At 42.4% G+C, this 13,442-nt stretch overlaps 1 protein-coding gene across 1 annotated transcript in view; it reads right to left on the bottom strand.

The window, feature by feature from the left end:
* LOC140716667 (V-set and immunoglobulin domain-containing protein 10-like 2) overlaps positions 1-13,442 on the bottom strand; it is a 109,990-nt gene that overhangs the window by 35,251 nt on the left and 61,297 nt on the right. Inside the window, exons 7-9 of the mRNA XM_073029487.1 lie at positions 6,463-6,723; positions 3,209-3,466; positions 1,467-1,757 (exon numbers count right to left, since the gene is read on the bottom strand). Coding sequence (XP_072885588.1) covers positions 1,467-1,757; positions 3,209-3,466; positions 6,463-6,723 — 810 coding nt within the window. The remainder of the gene's footprint in view (positions 1-1,466; positions 1,758-3,208; positions 3,467-6,462; positions 6,724-13,442) is intronic.

Raw genomic sequence — 13,442 nt, 5'->3', positions numbered from 1 at the left:
AACAGGCAGGAGAGACAAAGTAGAGTGGCGGATGTTGTTTATTTGGATTTTCAGAAGGCCTTTGACTTTTGCTGCACATGAGGCTGCTAAACACGATAAGAGCCCATGGTATTACAGGCAAGATACTAGCATGGATAGAAGATTGCCGAACTGGCAGGAAGCAAAGAGTGGGAATAAAGGGGGCCTTTTTTAATTGGCTGCTGGTGACTAGTGGTATTCTGCAGCAGTCAATGTTGGGACCACTTCTTTTCATGTTACATGCCAATGATCTAGATAATAGAATTGATGACTTCTTAACCAGATTTGCAGATAATACAAACATAGGTGGAAGGGCAGGTCATGTTGAGGAAGCAGGGAGTCTGCAGAAGGATTGAGACTGATTAGGAGAATGGGCAAAGAAGTAGTAGATGGAATGTAGTGTAGGGAAGTGTGTGGTCCTGCACTTTGGTAGAAGGAATAAAAGCATAGATTATTTTCTAAACGGGGAGTCAATTCAGAAATCATAGGGACTTGGGAATCCTTGTGCAGGATTTCCTTCCTAAAGGTTAACTTGCAGGTTTGGTGAGTGGTAAGAAAGTCAAATGCAATGTTAGCATTCATTTCGAGAGGACTAGGTTATAAAAGCAAGGATGTAATGCTGAGGCTTTATAAAGCATGGGTCAGACCACACTTGAACATCCAAACGAGCAGTTTTGGGCCCCTTTTCTAAGAAAGTATGTTCAGGTATTTGAAAGGGTCCAGAGGAGGTTCATGAGAATGATCCTGAGGATGAACGGGTTAATGTACGGGGAACGTTTGATGGCTCTGGTTCTATACTCGCTGGAGTTTAGAAGAATGGGGGGGGGGGGGGGGGAATCTCATAAAAGCCTACCTAATATTGAAAGCCAGAAGGTTATAAATCTGTGGATTTGATTGCCACAGATGGAGGCCAAGCCATCGTGTATATTCAAAGCACAGTTTGATAGATTCGTGATTAGTAAGGGCATTAAAGGTTATGGGGAGAAAGCAGGAGAATGGGGTAGCGAGGGACAATAAATCAGCCATGATGGAATGGCAGAGCAGATTTGATGGGCCAAGTGGCCTAATTCTGCTCCTATGTCTTATGGGCTTATAAATGTACAGGTGTGTATGCACACTCATACAGACACATATAAACATCTATGCACAGGAAGAAATACACATGCACACACCTTAAACACACACAGTTATGCACACAGGTCCCTCACAGACACACATGCACACTCACACTCACACACCCACAAATACACACAGAAATGCACCGATTCATGTACAAGTGTACACATATTCACATGTTCACATTTACACAAACACATTTGTACACAAAGATATATACAAGCAATCATACACACAATACAATTTCACACTTGCCTACATACACTGCATGCATACAAGAGGAAGGGAAGGTTACAAATCAATCTAGCAATCACTGGGAAAAGCTCCCTCACTCTTCACGTGGAGGTTGATGCCAGTGGTCGAACTCCCCACCACATTGCTCGCTGTGCACCAATACGATCCATTATCATTGTCTCCATCTATTTCTCGAACAGTTAGGTTTGACCAGAAGGCCTCCCGATGAAGCAGGTACTTCTTAGGTGTTAGCCAAATGCTTTCGTTCCTGTTGTTGTGCCAAGTGATCTCGGAGGAGGGGTAGGCAGCTCGAAGAACGCAGGTCAGGTGGACATCACTCCCCTCGAAAACAGTTACTATATTCCTCGGGGTGAGCAGTTCGGGGGCCTCTGCAACCAGAATAAACACGATGATCATTCTCAATAACACCTTTGCTCCACTTACGGACACCATCTCACAAAAAAAGTCTTTGCTGGTTTTAAGCTTTTCGACGTAGATGGCCTGAAGTTCGACACCCTTATTTAGGTCACCTCCAAATCTCATATTTTGCAATAAGTGCACCCATCTTCCCAAGTGTGTCCTCATTATTTTAGATGAGTGTCCCCATCTGTGGCAGGAACGTCAGTATCAAAGTTTACAGAGGCTCTGTGAGGTTTTAATAACATGTGGATGATTTAGTTAGAAAGTTCAGAAAAAAATAGTCTCTTGGAATTTCTGGGACATTTCCATATCTATAAAGGAAGTTGCCTGTGATATCATCAGCTGTTTACAGGGTGTGTAGCAAGCGATGTGGTGGGGTGCTGCACTACTGGCATTGATCTCCATCTGAAAAGTGAGGGAGCATCTTCCCCGGTGATTATTACCATAGCTAGTTAGATTTGAATGGTGTGGACTGGCAGAATAATTGGCCACTATACATGTCGATAGTTTGTAGGTGAATGTTGTTCTCCAAGGATCTTCACCTTGTCATTTAGAGCGGCTTGTGAGTTCCTGAGATCCCAAGAGCAATGCCGGCTGAAGCTTTAGCTCCTGGTCGGGTCCCCCATGGTGGTAAGGTCAAAGGGGAGTCTCCAGACAGAGAACGATCCACCCAGGGCCTCAGTAGTGGAGCTGGCAGAGGATGGTGACACACCACAATGACGGTTGCGGTGGAGGAAGGCTGCAGCAATGAAAAGCTCCCAGTTATCTTGCTTTCCATGCCACTGGACCCTGACCCCGATCTGTCAAAGACTGTGTGGTGGCTGCCTATGCATCAGCCTCGCCACGTTAAACTAAGCCAACACAGACGTACTCCATTAAGGGAATAACCCCTTAGGAGAACATCAGACTCAACTCAAATGATCGCACTACTAGGTGAGTGTTAGGATCTGGTGGGGGGGGGGGGGTGAATTGTTGAGAACGAAGGGAGAAGAAAATGGGATCAGTCTAAATGAGTGGTTGATGGCAAGCACAGTCTCGGTGGGCCAAAGGGTCTCTTTCCATGCTGTCCAAATCGATGACGTGATGATTCCCTTTCTGTGTAAGTATGTGGATAAGTGTGTATGTCATCTTTCCATATGGATGAGTGCACATATTTAAGCATGCATATGTAACCATGTGTATTTAATCAAATATGGGACTTTTATCTGAAAAGGTTGGAATCATGGATTAGAGAATATCTAGAATCTTTTTCGTTACATGTTAATACCAGCTCAGGTCAGTCCTTTAAATAAAGTGAGGAGTTAAGTAAAGTAATAGTCAAAGACGAACCACTTCACTACAGGTTAATAGAAGCTTTAAGTTCATGACTAAAATCAGTGATTAATTATAAAAGAATGCTTTTCCAGGAAGTGCTCCTTACCTAGTTGGATGTTGCAGGACCTACTTCTGGTCAAAGGATGCGTTGCTTGGCAGGTGAATTCCTTGCCATCGTACACTGGACTCGACGTTAGCACTTGGTTGTTGATGGACCGCTCAGCCTTTCCCAAGAAGCTGCTTCTCCAGTCTTTCCACTGCAGTGAAGCCTGTGGTAGGCCTCCTTCCCAACTACATGACAGCATAGTGTATGCTAAGTTTTTCACTCCAGTCGCTGAACATTTGGGTCTCCCTTCAGGCAACACTAGCCAGTAATGAAAAAAACAAGCAAACTTTAACATCACGTTAGTCATTCACTCAGAATTAGATTTATTGTCAGTTTAGTACAGTACTGTGCAGAAGTCTTAGGCATGTACATATAGCTAGGGTGCCTAAGACTTTTGCACAGTACTGCAGTAATTTTACAAATTGCACTGTACTACTGCAAAAAAAAAACAGATTTCATGACATATGTGGTTGATGATAAAAATCTGATTCTGATATGGGTCTCGGTTGTGGACTGAGAGTGGGAAGGGGGCAGAGAGAGGGGAATCGTGGTTGGGAAAAGTGGAAGGGAGCATTCTGTAACGATCAATTGTTTGGAATCAAATTACCTTACCTGGTGTCTCAGGGCTGGGTGTGTCTGCACTCATGCCAACCCCAGCCCTGGCACTCTTTCTCTGCCACCTGTCCCACACCCCTCTAGCGGAGCTCCACCCTCACCATTCTCAACATCCTTTGCTCCCACTAGTTTTACAAGCTCGCTCTCCACTCCACGTTGACAAATACAGTACTTTTCAAAAGTCTTAGGCACTCAAGCTATATATGTATTTATGCCTAAGACTTTTGCACAATACTGTAGATGATGTGAAATGTGCTATTCTGCAGCAGCAAATACAGTGCAAAGGTGTAAAATTGCCATAAATTACAAAAGTAAATAAATTGTGCCAAAGAAAGGGAAAATGCAGTAGTGCTATGGGTTCATAGACCATTCATGAATCTGATAGCGGAGGGGAAGAAGCTGTTTCCGAATCATTGAGTGTGGGCCTTCAGGCTCCTGTACCTCCTCCCTGATGGTAGTAATGAGAAGAGGGCATGTTCTGGGTGATGAGGGCCCTTACTGATGGATGCTGCCTTCTTGAGGCATGGCCTCTTGAGGATGTCCTCAGTGGTCAAGAGGGCTGTGTCTGTGATGGAGCTGGCTGAGTCGACAACCTCTGTAGTACACATAAAATGGCAGCATTTAAGAGCAAGTTGAGTTTATAAAGGGTCTTGACAGGGTGGGAGTTCTCTCTTGTGGGTAAACTTAAATTAGGATCACTGTTTAAAAATAACAGATAGCCTGTTTAAAAACCAAAACATTTTCTGTCAATGGTTGTAAGCCTTTGGAAATCTTTTCCTCATAAGGTGGTGGAAGCAGGCCTTAAATAGATTCTTGATAAGCAAGGGGGAGGTGGGGTCAGAAGTAAGCAAGAATGCAGAGTTGAGGTTACGGCCAATTCAGCCATGAACATATCAAATGGTAGAACAGACTCAAGGGGCTGAAGGGCTTCTCATCTTCGTTTGAAAGTTTATATGTCCATCTGTAAGATCCCTCTGACTGAATCCCAGTCTCTTTAGAATCTCTCCCCTACCACCTATGAAAGGATTTATGTCCACAACACATGTCAGATTCCCATTGGCAGTTTTGCTTCACCTCCAGTCCAGGATGTGATAAATAGAAGTTCATAGAACTCAAAAAAATTACCACAGAGAATGAGGTGATTCAAACTGTTACACAGGCTAAAGCCAAAAGAATGACCCACCCAGTCCAGTCCCTCTTCCTATTTCTCAGTTCATGGTAATGACTGATGGACCCTCAAGCAAACGTTTTGTAAAACAGCAATTGCTTCTCCCTCTACCAACCCTGACACTCAAAATCCCACCCCCCACAATGCACCACCCTTCTAATCCTTAAAATGAAATTTCTTTTCACTAAAATTCATGCATCCTTCCCATTGGTCAACTTATTCTATGAACTGTAATGCTGTTAACATAGGAACATAAAAAACCTACAGCGCAATACAGGACCTTCGGCCCACAAATCTGTGCCAAACATGTCCTTACCTTAGGAATTACCTAGGGTTACCATAGCCCTCTATTTTTCTAAGCTCCATGTACCTGTCCAGGAGTCTCTTAAAAGACCCTATCGTATCCGCTTCCACCACCATCGTTAGCAGCCCATTCCACGCACTCACCACTCTGCGTAAAAAATTTACCCCTAACATCTCCTCTGTACCTGTTTCCAAGCACCTTAAAACTGTGCCCTCTCGTTCTAGTCATTCCAGCCCTGGGAAAAAGCCTCTGACTATCCACACGATCAATGCCTCTCATCATCTTGTACACCTCTATCAGGTCACCTCTCATCCTCCGTCACTCCAAGGAAAAAAAGGCCGAGTTCACTTAACCTATTCTCATAAGGCCTGCTCCCCAATCCAGGCAACATCCTTGTAAATCTCCTCTGCACCCTTTCTACAGTGCAGAGGACCCTTTCTGACCAGGGTCCTATATAGCTGCAACATTACCTCTCGGCTCCTAAACTCAATCCCACGATTGATGAAGGCCAATGCTCCATATGCCTTCTTAACCACAGAGTCAACCTGTGCAGCTGCTTTGAGCGTCCTATGGACTCGGACCCCAAGATCCCTCTGATCCTCCACACCGCCAAGAGTCTTACCATTAAAACTTAATACTTACCATTTAATTAATGTTAAAAGGTTAAACCATTTGGAGTTTAGAAAAAAGAATGGTGACCTTATTCACGTAAGATTCTAAAGGGACTGGCAAGTAGAATTGGAGTTGGCTCCACCAGATGGAAGTCACAAACCAGGGAACATAGCCACAAAATTCATTCAAAGAAAAGGTGCACAGAAGATTCTTTTCTCAGAGGATGGTGAATCTGAAGGGGATTTGAGTGTATTGGGAAACTGGCACAAAAGACGTGTTGAGGCCAACGTGTTGAATTGTGGGACAGACTTGCGGGGCCTGGTCGTCGACTCCTCCTCCTATTTTCTCAAGTCCAGTGATTCCATTTGGACAATTGTGTATTGGATGAGCATTGTATAAGCTTCCCATAAATAATCAGCAACTTCCAAAAAGAGAGGAAGGAAATGGGGAGGGGTGGTTATTGGGGTCAGGAGTGAAGGCTGGTGATGGGAATGGGTGCAGGAAGAGCATTTTCTATCCAAAGCCAGTAGTTATAAGTGAACCAGTTCTACTCACGTGCAGTAGTTTTGCAGGACCAGTCTGCCCTCAGAGCTGGGTGAGATGGTCTGCAGGCATAAGTACTGTTGTGTGACGTCTTCTGACCCGGTATTACTCGTGAGACACTGGATCTTCCCTCTGCGTCGACACTGTCGCTCACCATATTAAACCACTGAAGAGTCGCTGGCGGGTCTCCACCTTCCCAAGAGCACCACAGAGCAATATCCTGATTATCATTAACAGAGAGCACGGTGCAGATGGGCTTCCCTGCTGGCAGATCTATACATGGTATGAAGGACTAAAGAAATTAGTGACGCATTATCAGCGAGCAAATCAGAACCTCGTCCTACCTTCAATCTTTCTGCTGCCTCTTCCCATTTACAATTAGCTGCCAGACAATGAAGAGAACCTGGGTATTACAGATGGTGAACATGAACAGGCCAAACAGGAAGATGATAATGTAAGAATTAGAGGAGATAAGGCAGTCTGTAGAGATTATCCTGTCTCTTTGTCAAACTTGTAAGGTGCTCTCTTCCTTGAATTCTTACTGTTTCTCTGCAACTCCTGATACTGCCATTGCACCAAAGCAGCTATACCTTTTTTAACAACTTCAATTAACTGAACAAATGTAGCCTTAGAAACGAGCAAATCACAGAATTATAGTCCTTTGTCAGCAGAATTATTTTCTGTATTTGCGACAAAAATGAATAAATATGCTACAGTTCATGCCAACTCTACCTTCCTGGCAACCCATGGGAAATTTGTGGTGTAAAGATTACATTCCTTAATCGTGGAATTGTATGCCCTTGTATGCGCAATCAAAAGTGACCCAGCCGCAGTGTAGAGCTATAAGTATTACCGTATTACAGAGTTTCAAAAACTCCCTACTAATTTTTTAATTAGTTTTCATCCAACAGTTTTAATACCAAAAGTTTTAATGAAACAACCCATTTTAAAAATTAGATAACTCTTGTCTACAATGAGAAAAAAATAACATAAACGGCAGAGTGTTTTTCCCACTTGTCCGTCCTTTGTCAGACACAAGGTGGGTTAGGCACAATGAAGTGTAACACAGCCAACCAGGTGCACCAGTTCCAATACTAATGTGATTAAGGTCAGAAAAATGTCTATATCCCATGGTGAATCCATACGGCCTCTCTGCCAGTGTAGCTGTGAACTGCATCCAATATCATGGACAAGATCACTTAAACAAATGGAATATAGCATACGAGGGGTGATTGATAAGTTCATGGCCTAAGGTAGGAGTCAATTTTAGAAAACCTAGCACATTTATTTTTCAACATAGTCCCCTCCTATATTTACACACTTAGTCCAGCGGTCGTGGAGCATACAGATCTTAGACCTCCAGAAAGTGTCCACAGCAAGGGTGATTGATAAGTTCGTGGCCTAAGGTGGAAGGAGATGAGTTATACAGCTTTCGTTACATCCACATGCAGTTCAACTCATTGAGTGATGATGCAGAAAGTTTGAAGTTAATAACTTTTGTGGTATTTCTGTTTCCGATAATCGAAAATTGTAAGTAAGCACTGTCTGAGAAAATGGACAACATCGGCCTTCGTGCAGTCATCTGCTACCTCGGTCTCAGGGGCTTATCACCCAAGGAGGTCCACGAGGACATGGTGGCAACACTAGGGGAGGGTGAAAAATAAATGTGCTAGGTTTTCTAAAATTGACTCCTTCTACCTTGGGCCATGAACTTATCAATCACCCCTCGTATCATTTTCAAGACGTCAATTTTCATGAAAAGCATGACCAATGATGACTGATATGCCTTGGAGGCACACATTTCAATTACAGATATCTGGTGTTCTTGCAAAATCCAATTTTATACCACATGGTTTTTTTTCTTAGCAGGGTTCCTTTGGTAATTTTTCTTTGCTCAGTGATAGCTCAGTGACTTGCTTGGGTCCCTGACATGTATTGACTCAGGTCCCTTGCAGGGTGCTGCAAGAATAAAAGCCACCAAAGCATGAAAAAGAGAATTCCTTGCTGTTCACGGGCTTGCTTACATTCATTTGATAATGGACAAGGCTTTGGTTTAAATCTCATCTGGAAGGTGCTACCTCTGACAGTGCCCTATTAGTATGTACTGGGAAGCTGGATGTGCTTGAAGTTGTGTGTCTGTGTTGGGACTCGAAACAGCAGACTAAGAACTGTAGGGAAACAAAGAAGTCAATGTTCCTTTAGGCCTTAGTCAGTGCCCAAACACAAAACATTATCACAAAGTTAATGGTCTTCATCTCAAAAGTTGGTGCACAAAGAGGAAGAAACCATTACTGAACTGTACTGAGCTTCAGTCACACCCCTACCTGGGAAATGCAACACTAGCGCTCTCTTGAGGTTGGGACAATTGAAGAATGTGGTTAAAGCATAGAATACTATTGAGAATAATATCCATTATTAAAGATAAGGTTTCGGGATACTTGGAGGCACATGATAAAATAGGTTGAAGTCAGCATGATTTCCTGAAGGTAAAATATTGCCTGACAAATCTGCTGGAATTCTTTGAGGAAATAACAGGCAGGATAGACAAAGGAGAATCAGTGGATGTTACTTACATGGATTTTCAGAAGGTCTTTGACAAAGTACCGCACATGAGGCTGCTAAACAAGTTAAGTGCCCATGGTCTTACAGGAAAGATACTAACATCGATATAAGATATCGATATAGCATGCAGCTTTTGGTATGCTGGCTTTTATAAATCAGAGCATTGAGTATAGGAGTTGGGATGTAATGTTAAAATTGTACAAGGCATTGGTAAGGCTGAATTTGGAGTATTGTGTACGGTTCTGGTCACCAAATTATAGGAAAGATGTCAACAAAATAGAGAGAGTACAGAGAAGATTTACTAGAATGTTACCTGGGTATCAGCACCTAAGTTACAGGGAAAGGTTGAACAAGTTAGGTCTTTATTCTTTGGAGCGTAGAAGGTTGAGGGGGCCTTGATAGAGGTATTTAAAATTATGAGGGGGATAGATAGAGTTGACGTGGATAGGCTTTTTCTATTGAGAGTAGGGGAGATTCAAACAAGAGGACATGAGTTGAGAGTTAGGGGGCAAAAATTTAGGGGTAACACGAGGGGGAATTTCTTTACTCAGAGAGTGGTAGCTGTGTGGAATGAGCTTCCAGTAGAAGTGGCAGAGGCAGGTTTGGTATTGTCATTTAAAGTAAAATTGGATAGGTATATGGACAGGATAGGAATAGAGGGTTATGGGCTGAGTGCGGGTCAGTGGGTCTAGGTGAGAGTAAGTGTTCGGCATGGACTGGAAGGGCCAAGATGGCCTGTTTCTGTGCTGTAATTGTTATATGGTTAAGATTGGCTGACTGGCAGGAGGCAAAGAGTGGAATAAAGGGAGCCTATTCTGGATAGCTACAGGTGACTAGTGATGTTCTGCAGGGTTAGTGTTGGGTTTGCTTCTCTTCACTTTATATTGCAGAGATGATGACTTTGTTGCCAAGTTTGTGGATGGTATGAAGATAGGTGGAGAGGTAGGTAGTATTGAGGAAACAGGGAGTCTGCCGAAGGACTTGGACAGATTGGGTGAATGGGCAAAGAAGCGGCAGATGGAATATAGTGTAAGGAAGTGAATGATCATGCACTTTGGAAGAAGTAATAGACTAAAAGAGAAAATAGACTATTTTCTAAATGGGTAGCAAAGGGACTTGGGAGTCCTTGTGCAGAATCCCCTAAGGGGTTACCTTGCAGGTTGAGTTGGTAGTTAGAAAGGCAAATCCAACATTGCCATTCATTTCAAGAGGACTGGAATATAAAAGCAAGGATGTAAAGCTGAGGCTTGTTAAGGCTTTACTCAGACCACACTTGGAGTATCGTGAGAAGTTTTGAGTTGCTTATCTAAGAAAGGACGTGCTGGCATTGGAGAGGGTTCAGAGGCAGTTCACAAGAATGATCTCAGAAATGAAAAGATTAACGCATGAGCAGCATTTCATGGCTCTGGGCTTGTATTTGCTGGAGTTTAGAAGAATGAAGGGGGATTTCATTGAAACCTATCAAATACTGAAAGATCTAGATAGAGTGGACTTGGAGATGATCGTTCCTATAGTGGAGTGGAGGGACCAGAGGGCACAGCCTCAGAATACAAGAACATCCTTTGAGAACAGAGTTAAGGAGGAATTTCTTTAGCCAGAGGCTGGTGAATGTGTGGAATTTATTGCCACAGACAGCTGTGGGAGTCGGTGGGTATACTTAAAGCAGAGGTTGATAGGTACTCGATTAGTAAGGGCGTCAAAGGTTACGGTAAGAATGCAGAAGAATGTAGCTGAGAGGGATAATATATCAGCAATGAAGACTCATTGAGTCAAAAGGCCTAATTCTGCTCCAATGTCTTATGGCTTTATGGGCTAATATATTTCATGCGGAGACCAGGAAAACTGATACAAGGGTACATCATGCTAATGTCCTGATACACAGTTTTGACCCAATACTTTGACAATTCCCTTCCTTCCACAGATGCTGGTCAAATCATTATGTTCATCCAGCAGATTGTTTGTTGCTCCAGATTCCAGCATCTGTAGTCTATAGTCTCCAGTGTCTCCCATGTTGTAGTTAAAGCCAGGTCACCCAGGAATGAAACCAGGAAGCTGTCCTTCACAGATATTGTAGGGATCTGAAAATCTTCTCAAAATGTCGGGTGCCGTTTCACAATTGTAATTGAAATGTTATAAATTTTCATAGAGAAGGTAATAAGTAGTACGTATGTCATCTGTGATCTAATGGAATGGTAGAACTGGGTTAAGAGCCAGATAGCCCGCACCTGCTTATATGACCTGAGGACATCAAGATGATGAAAGCACAAGCAAATAAATTGCCTCCTGCACTAATGCTCATTGTGTACTCAAGGTTAAATTCAAAACTTGAGAAAACAACTGCTATGACTTATCTGCAAGGTGAGTAAACAAAGGCTCTAGACTAAATAGCTCTTCATCCTCAAACACAAGCTCAGGAACACAGATCACATTTGTCTCAATAATAACAACATGTAAATCTTAACAGTATTATGAACTTCTATAAGAGACCCTCGGGGTGAGAATTAACAAATCTCTACTCTAGAATTCAAATCCCTTATTGCTTCATCCCTCCATTAATCTACAGCCATCTCCATTCTTCCAATAATGAGGCCCCTGTGTTCCTCTAATTCTACCTGGTTTCCTTTGTTATGCCCTTGTTCCCGGAATTTCCTCTCTAAATCTCCACAACCCTTCACCATTCCATGATCCTTTAAAGCAATCATAAAACTAACATGTTTACCAACTTTTGGTCTAATTCCCAGATTTAGTGAGTTGGTTTTAGTTTGTGTCTGATAATGTTCAAATGGAATTCTTTGGAACAACTTACAAATTTAAGAGAACTATGAAAATGAAGTTTGTGCTATCGAAACAAATACACATGCATTGAATCTTGGGGTGTCTTGATAACCGGCTGTAAGTTAGTTACAGAGACTATCATTAAAAATTACCATTTGACCGAGAATCACCAATCCACTTGTCATCTTTCAAGTACAGTATGTATATTCTGTTTTATAGGGCGATTCAGATGACTCTTACTTCAACCCCTAATCGCCTGTGATATATTCCAATATTATGAATGTGTGACAAAATTCAGAGAACCAGTGTCAGGTATCCTGCATTCCACCTGGAAGGAATGCTTGGGTCACTGTGATGGGGGATAGAAAGGGCAAGTGAAAGGGCAGGTATTGGATCTCCTACAGTTGCATAGGAAAGTATCAAGAAAAAGGGAGTGGTTGATGAACATGGGTGGAGGGTTGCCTGGAGTTGCAGAATGAATGCTGAAAGAAAAGGGAAGGGATGATCTCTTACCAGGAGGGAGTTCCTGGGTGGTACTAACGAAGGAGGGGCTTGTATTAAACAGAATCTAATTAGTACTGCTGAAAGGGATATTATCATGACGTGCACTGGCAATGACTGAATCCAGGTGCAGAGGAATGACAGACTCACATGTAGAGACGAAAACAAGAGTTTATACATAGAAATTTCAATAGTACATTGGTGACGCGACCAAGCGACACTGCGAGATGACTCATTCTTAACACAAGGATGCCGAAATAGGTGCTAATCAGGAGTCCACTTTAAATAATCACAGTGCATGGAAACCCCATGCCAGCCAAATTAACTTGATAAGATTAAACAGAAAGCACAAGGGCTTAGTGACTCTAGTTAAGACAAAAAATACAGGTGCTCTAGCAATCTCAGAGCCCAGTACTCTCCAGCTGACCACACAGATCCACAGGGCTCATGACAGATTTATACATTAACTGAGAGCTATAATTTTTACAAACACTCAAAAGTCTATAAATTCCCCAATCCCACCAAGAAGATACTAACTGATGTCAGTCATCCACTGAATTGGATTCAGTGAGCCACAGACCGGCAAGGTAACAAAACAGATTGCAAACAGAAACTGGATCTTCTACTTTGTGACTCTTCTGTCGTAAAACTGACTCACCTTGAGCAATACCAAAGTTATCAAAATTCAAAAGGTAAAGGTGAGTCAGATAAATTTTTCTTCTAAGATGAATCCATAACGGAAGGAGAATGTTGACTCCATTCTCAAGATACAGGCTTTATGTGCTGAACAGGTATATTCTGATGCTAATTTAGTTACAGAGTCTTACAGAGTAATGCAGCATGTAATTAGCTTTTCAACCCAATTCATCCATACTGTCCAAGGTTCCCATCAAAGATGGTCCCATTTGCCCATATCCTGTCCATGTACTTATTGAAATGTCTTTTAAATCTTTTATAGTAACTGCCTCAACTACTTTACTGGGGAAAACACACCAAAATCTCTGATGATCACTCTAAGGAGATTAAAATCAGGGCAAAGCTGAATATAATTAACCTGCAAATCTGAATTCCACAAGAACAACATGAAAAAATGACCAGCTGCTATATTTCTGTCACACTACAAAGACTTTAATAATAAGAATATACTAAACCTA

This window comes from Hemitrygon akajei, chromosome 26 (genome assembly GCF_048418815.1).
Source record: "Hemitrygon akajei chromosome 26, sHemAka1.3, whole genome shotgun sequence".
NCBI classification, from domain to species: domain Eukaryota; kingdom Metazoa; phylum Chordata; class Chondrichthyes; order Myliobatiformes; family Dasyatidae; genus Hemitrygon; species Hemitrygon akajei.
This window is presented reverse-complemented; position numbering and strand designations above follow the sequence as displayed.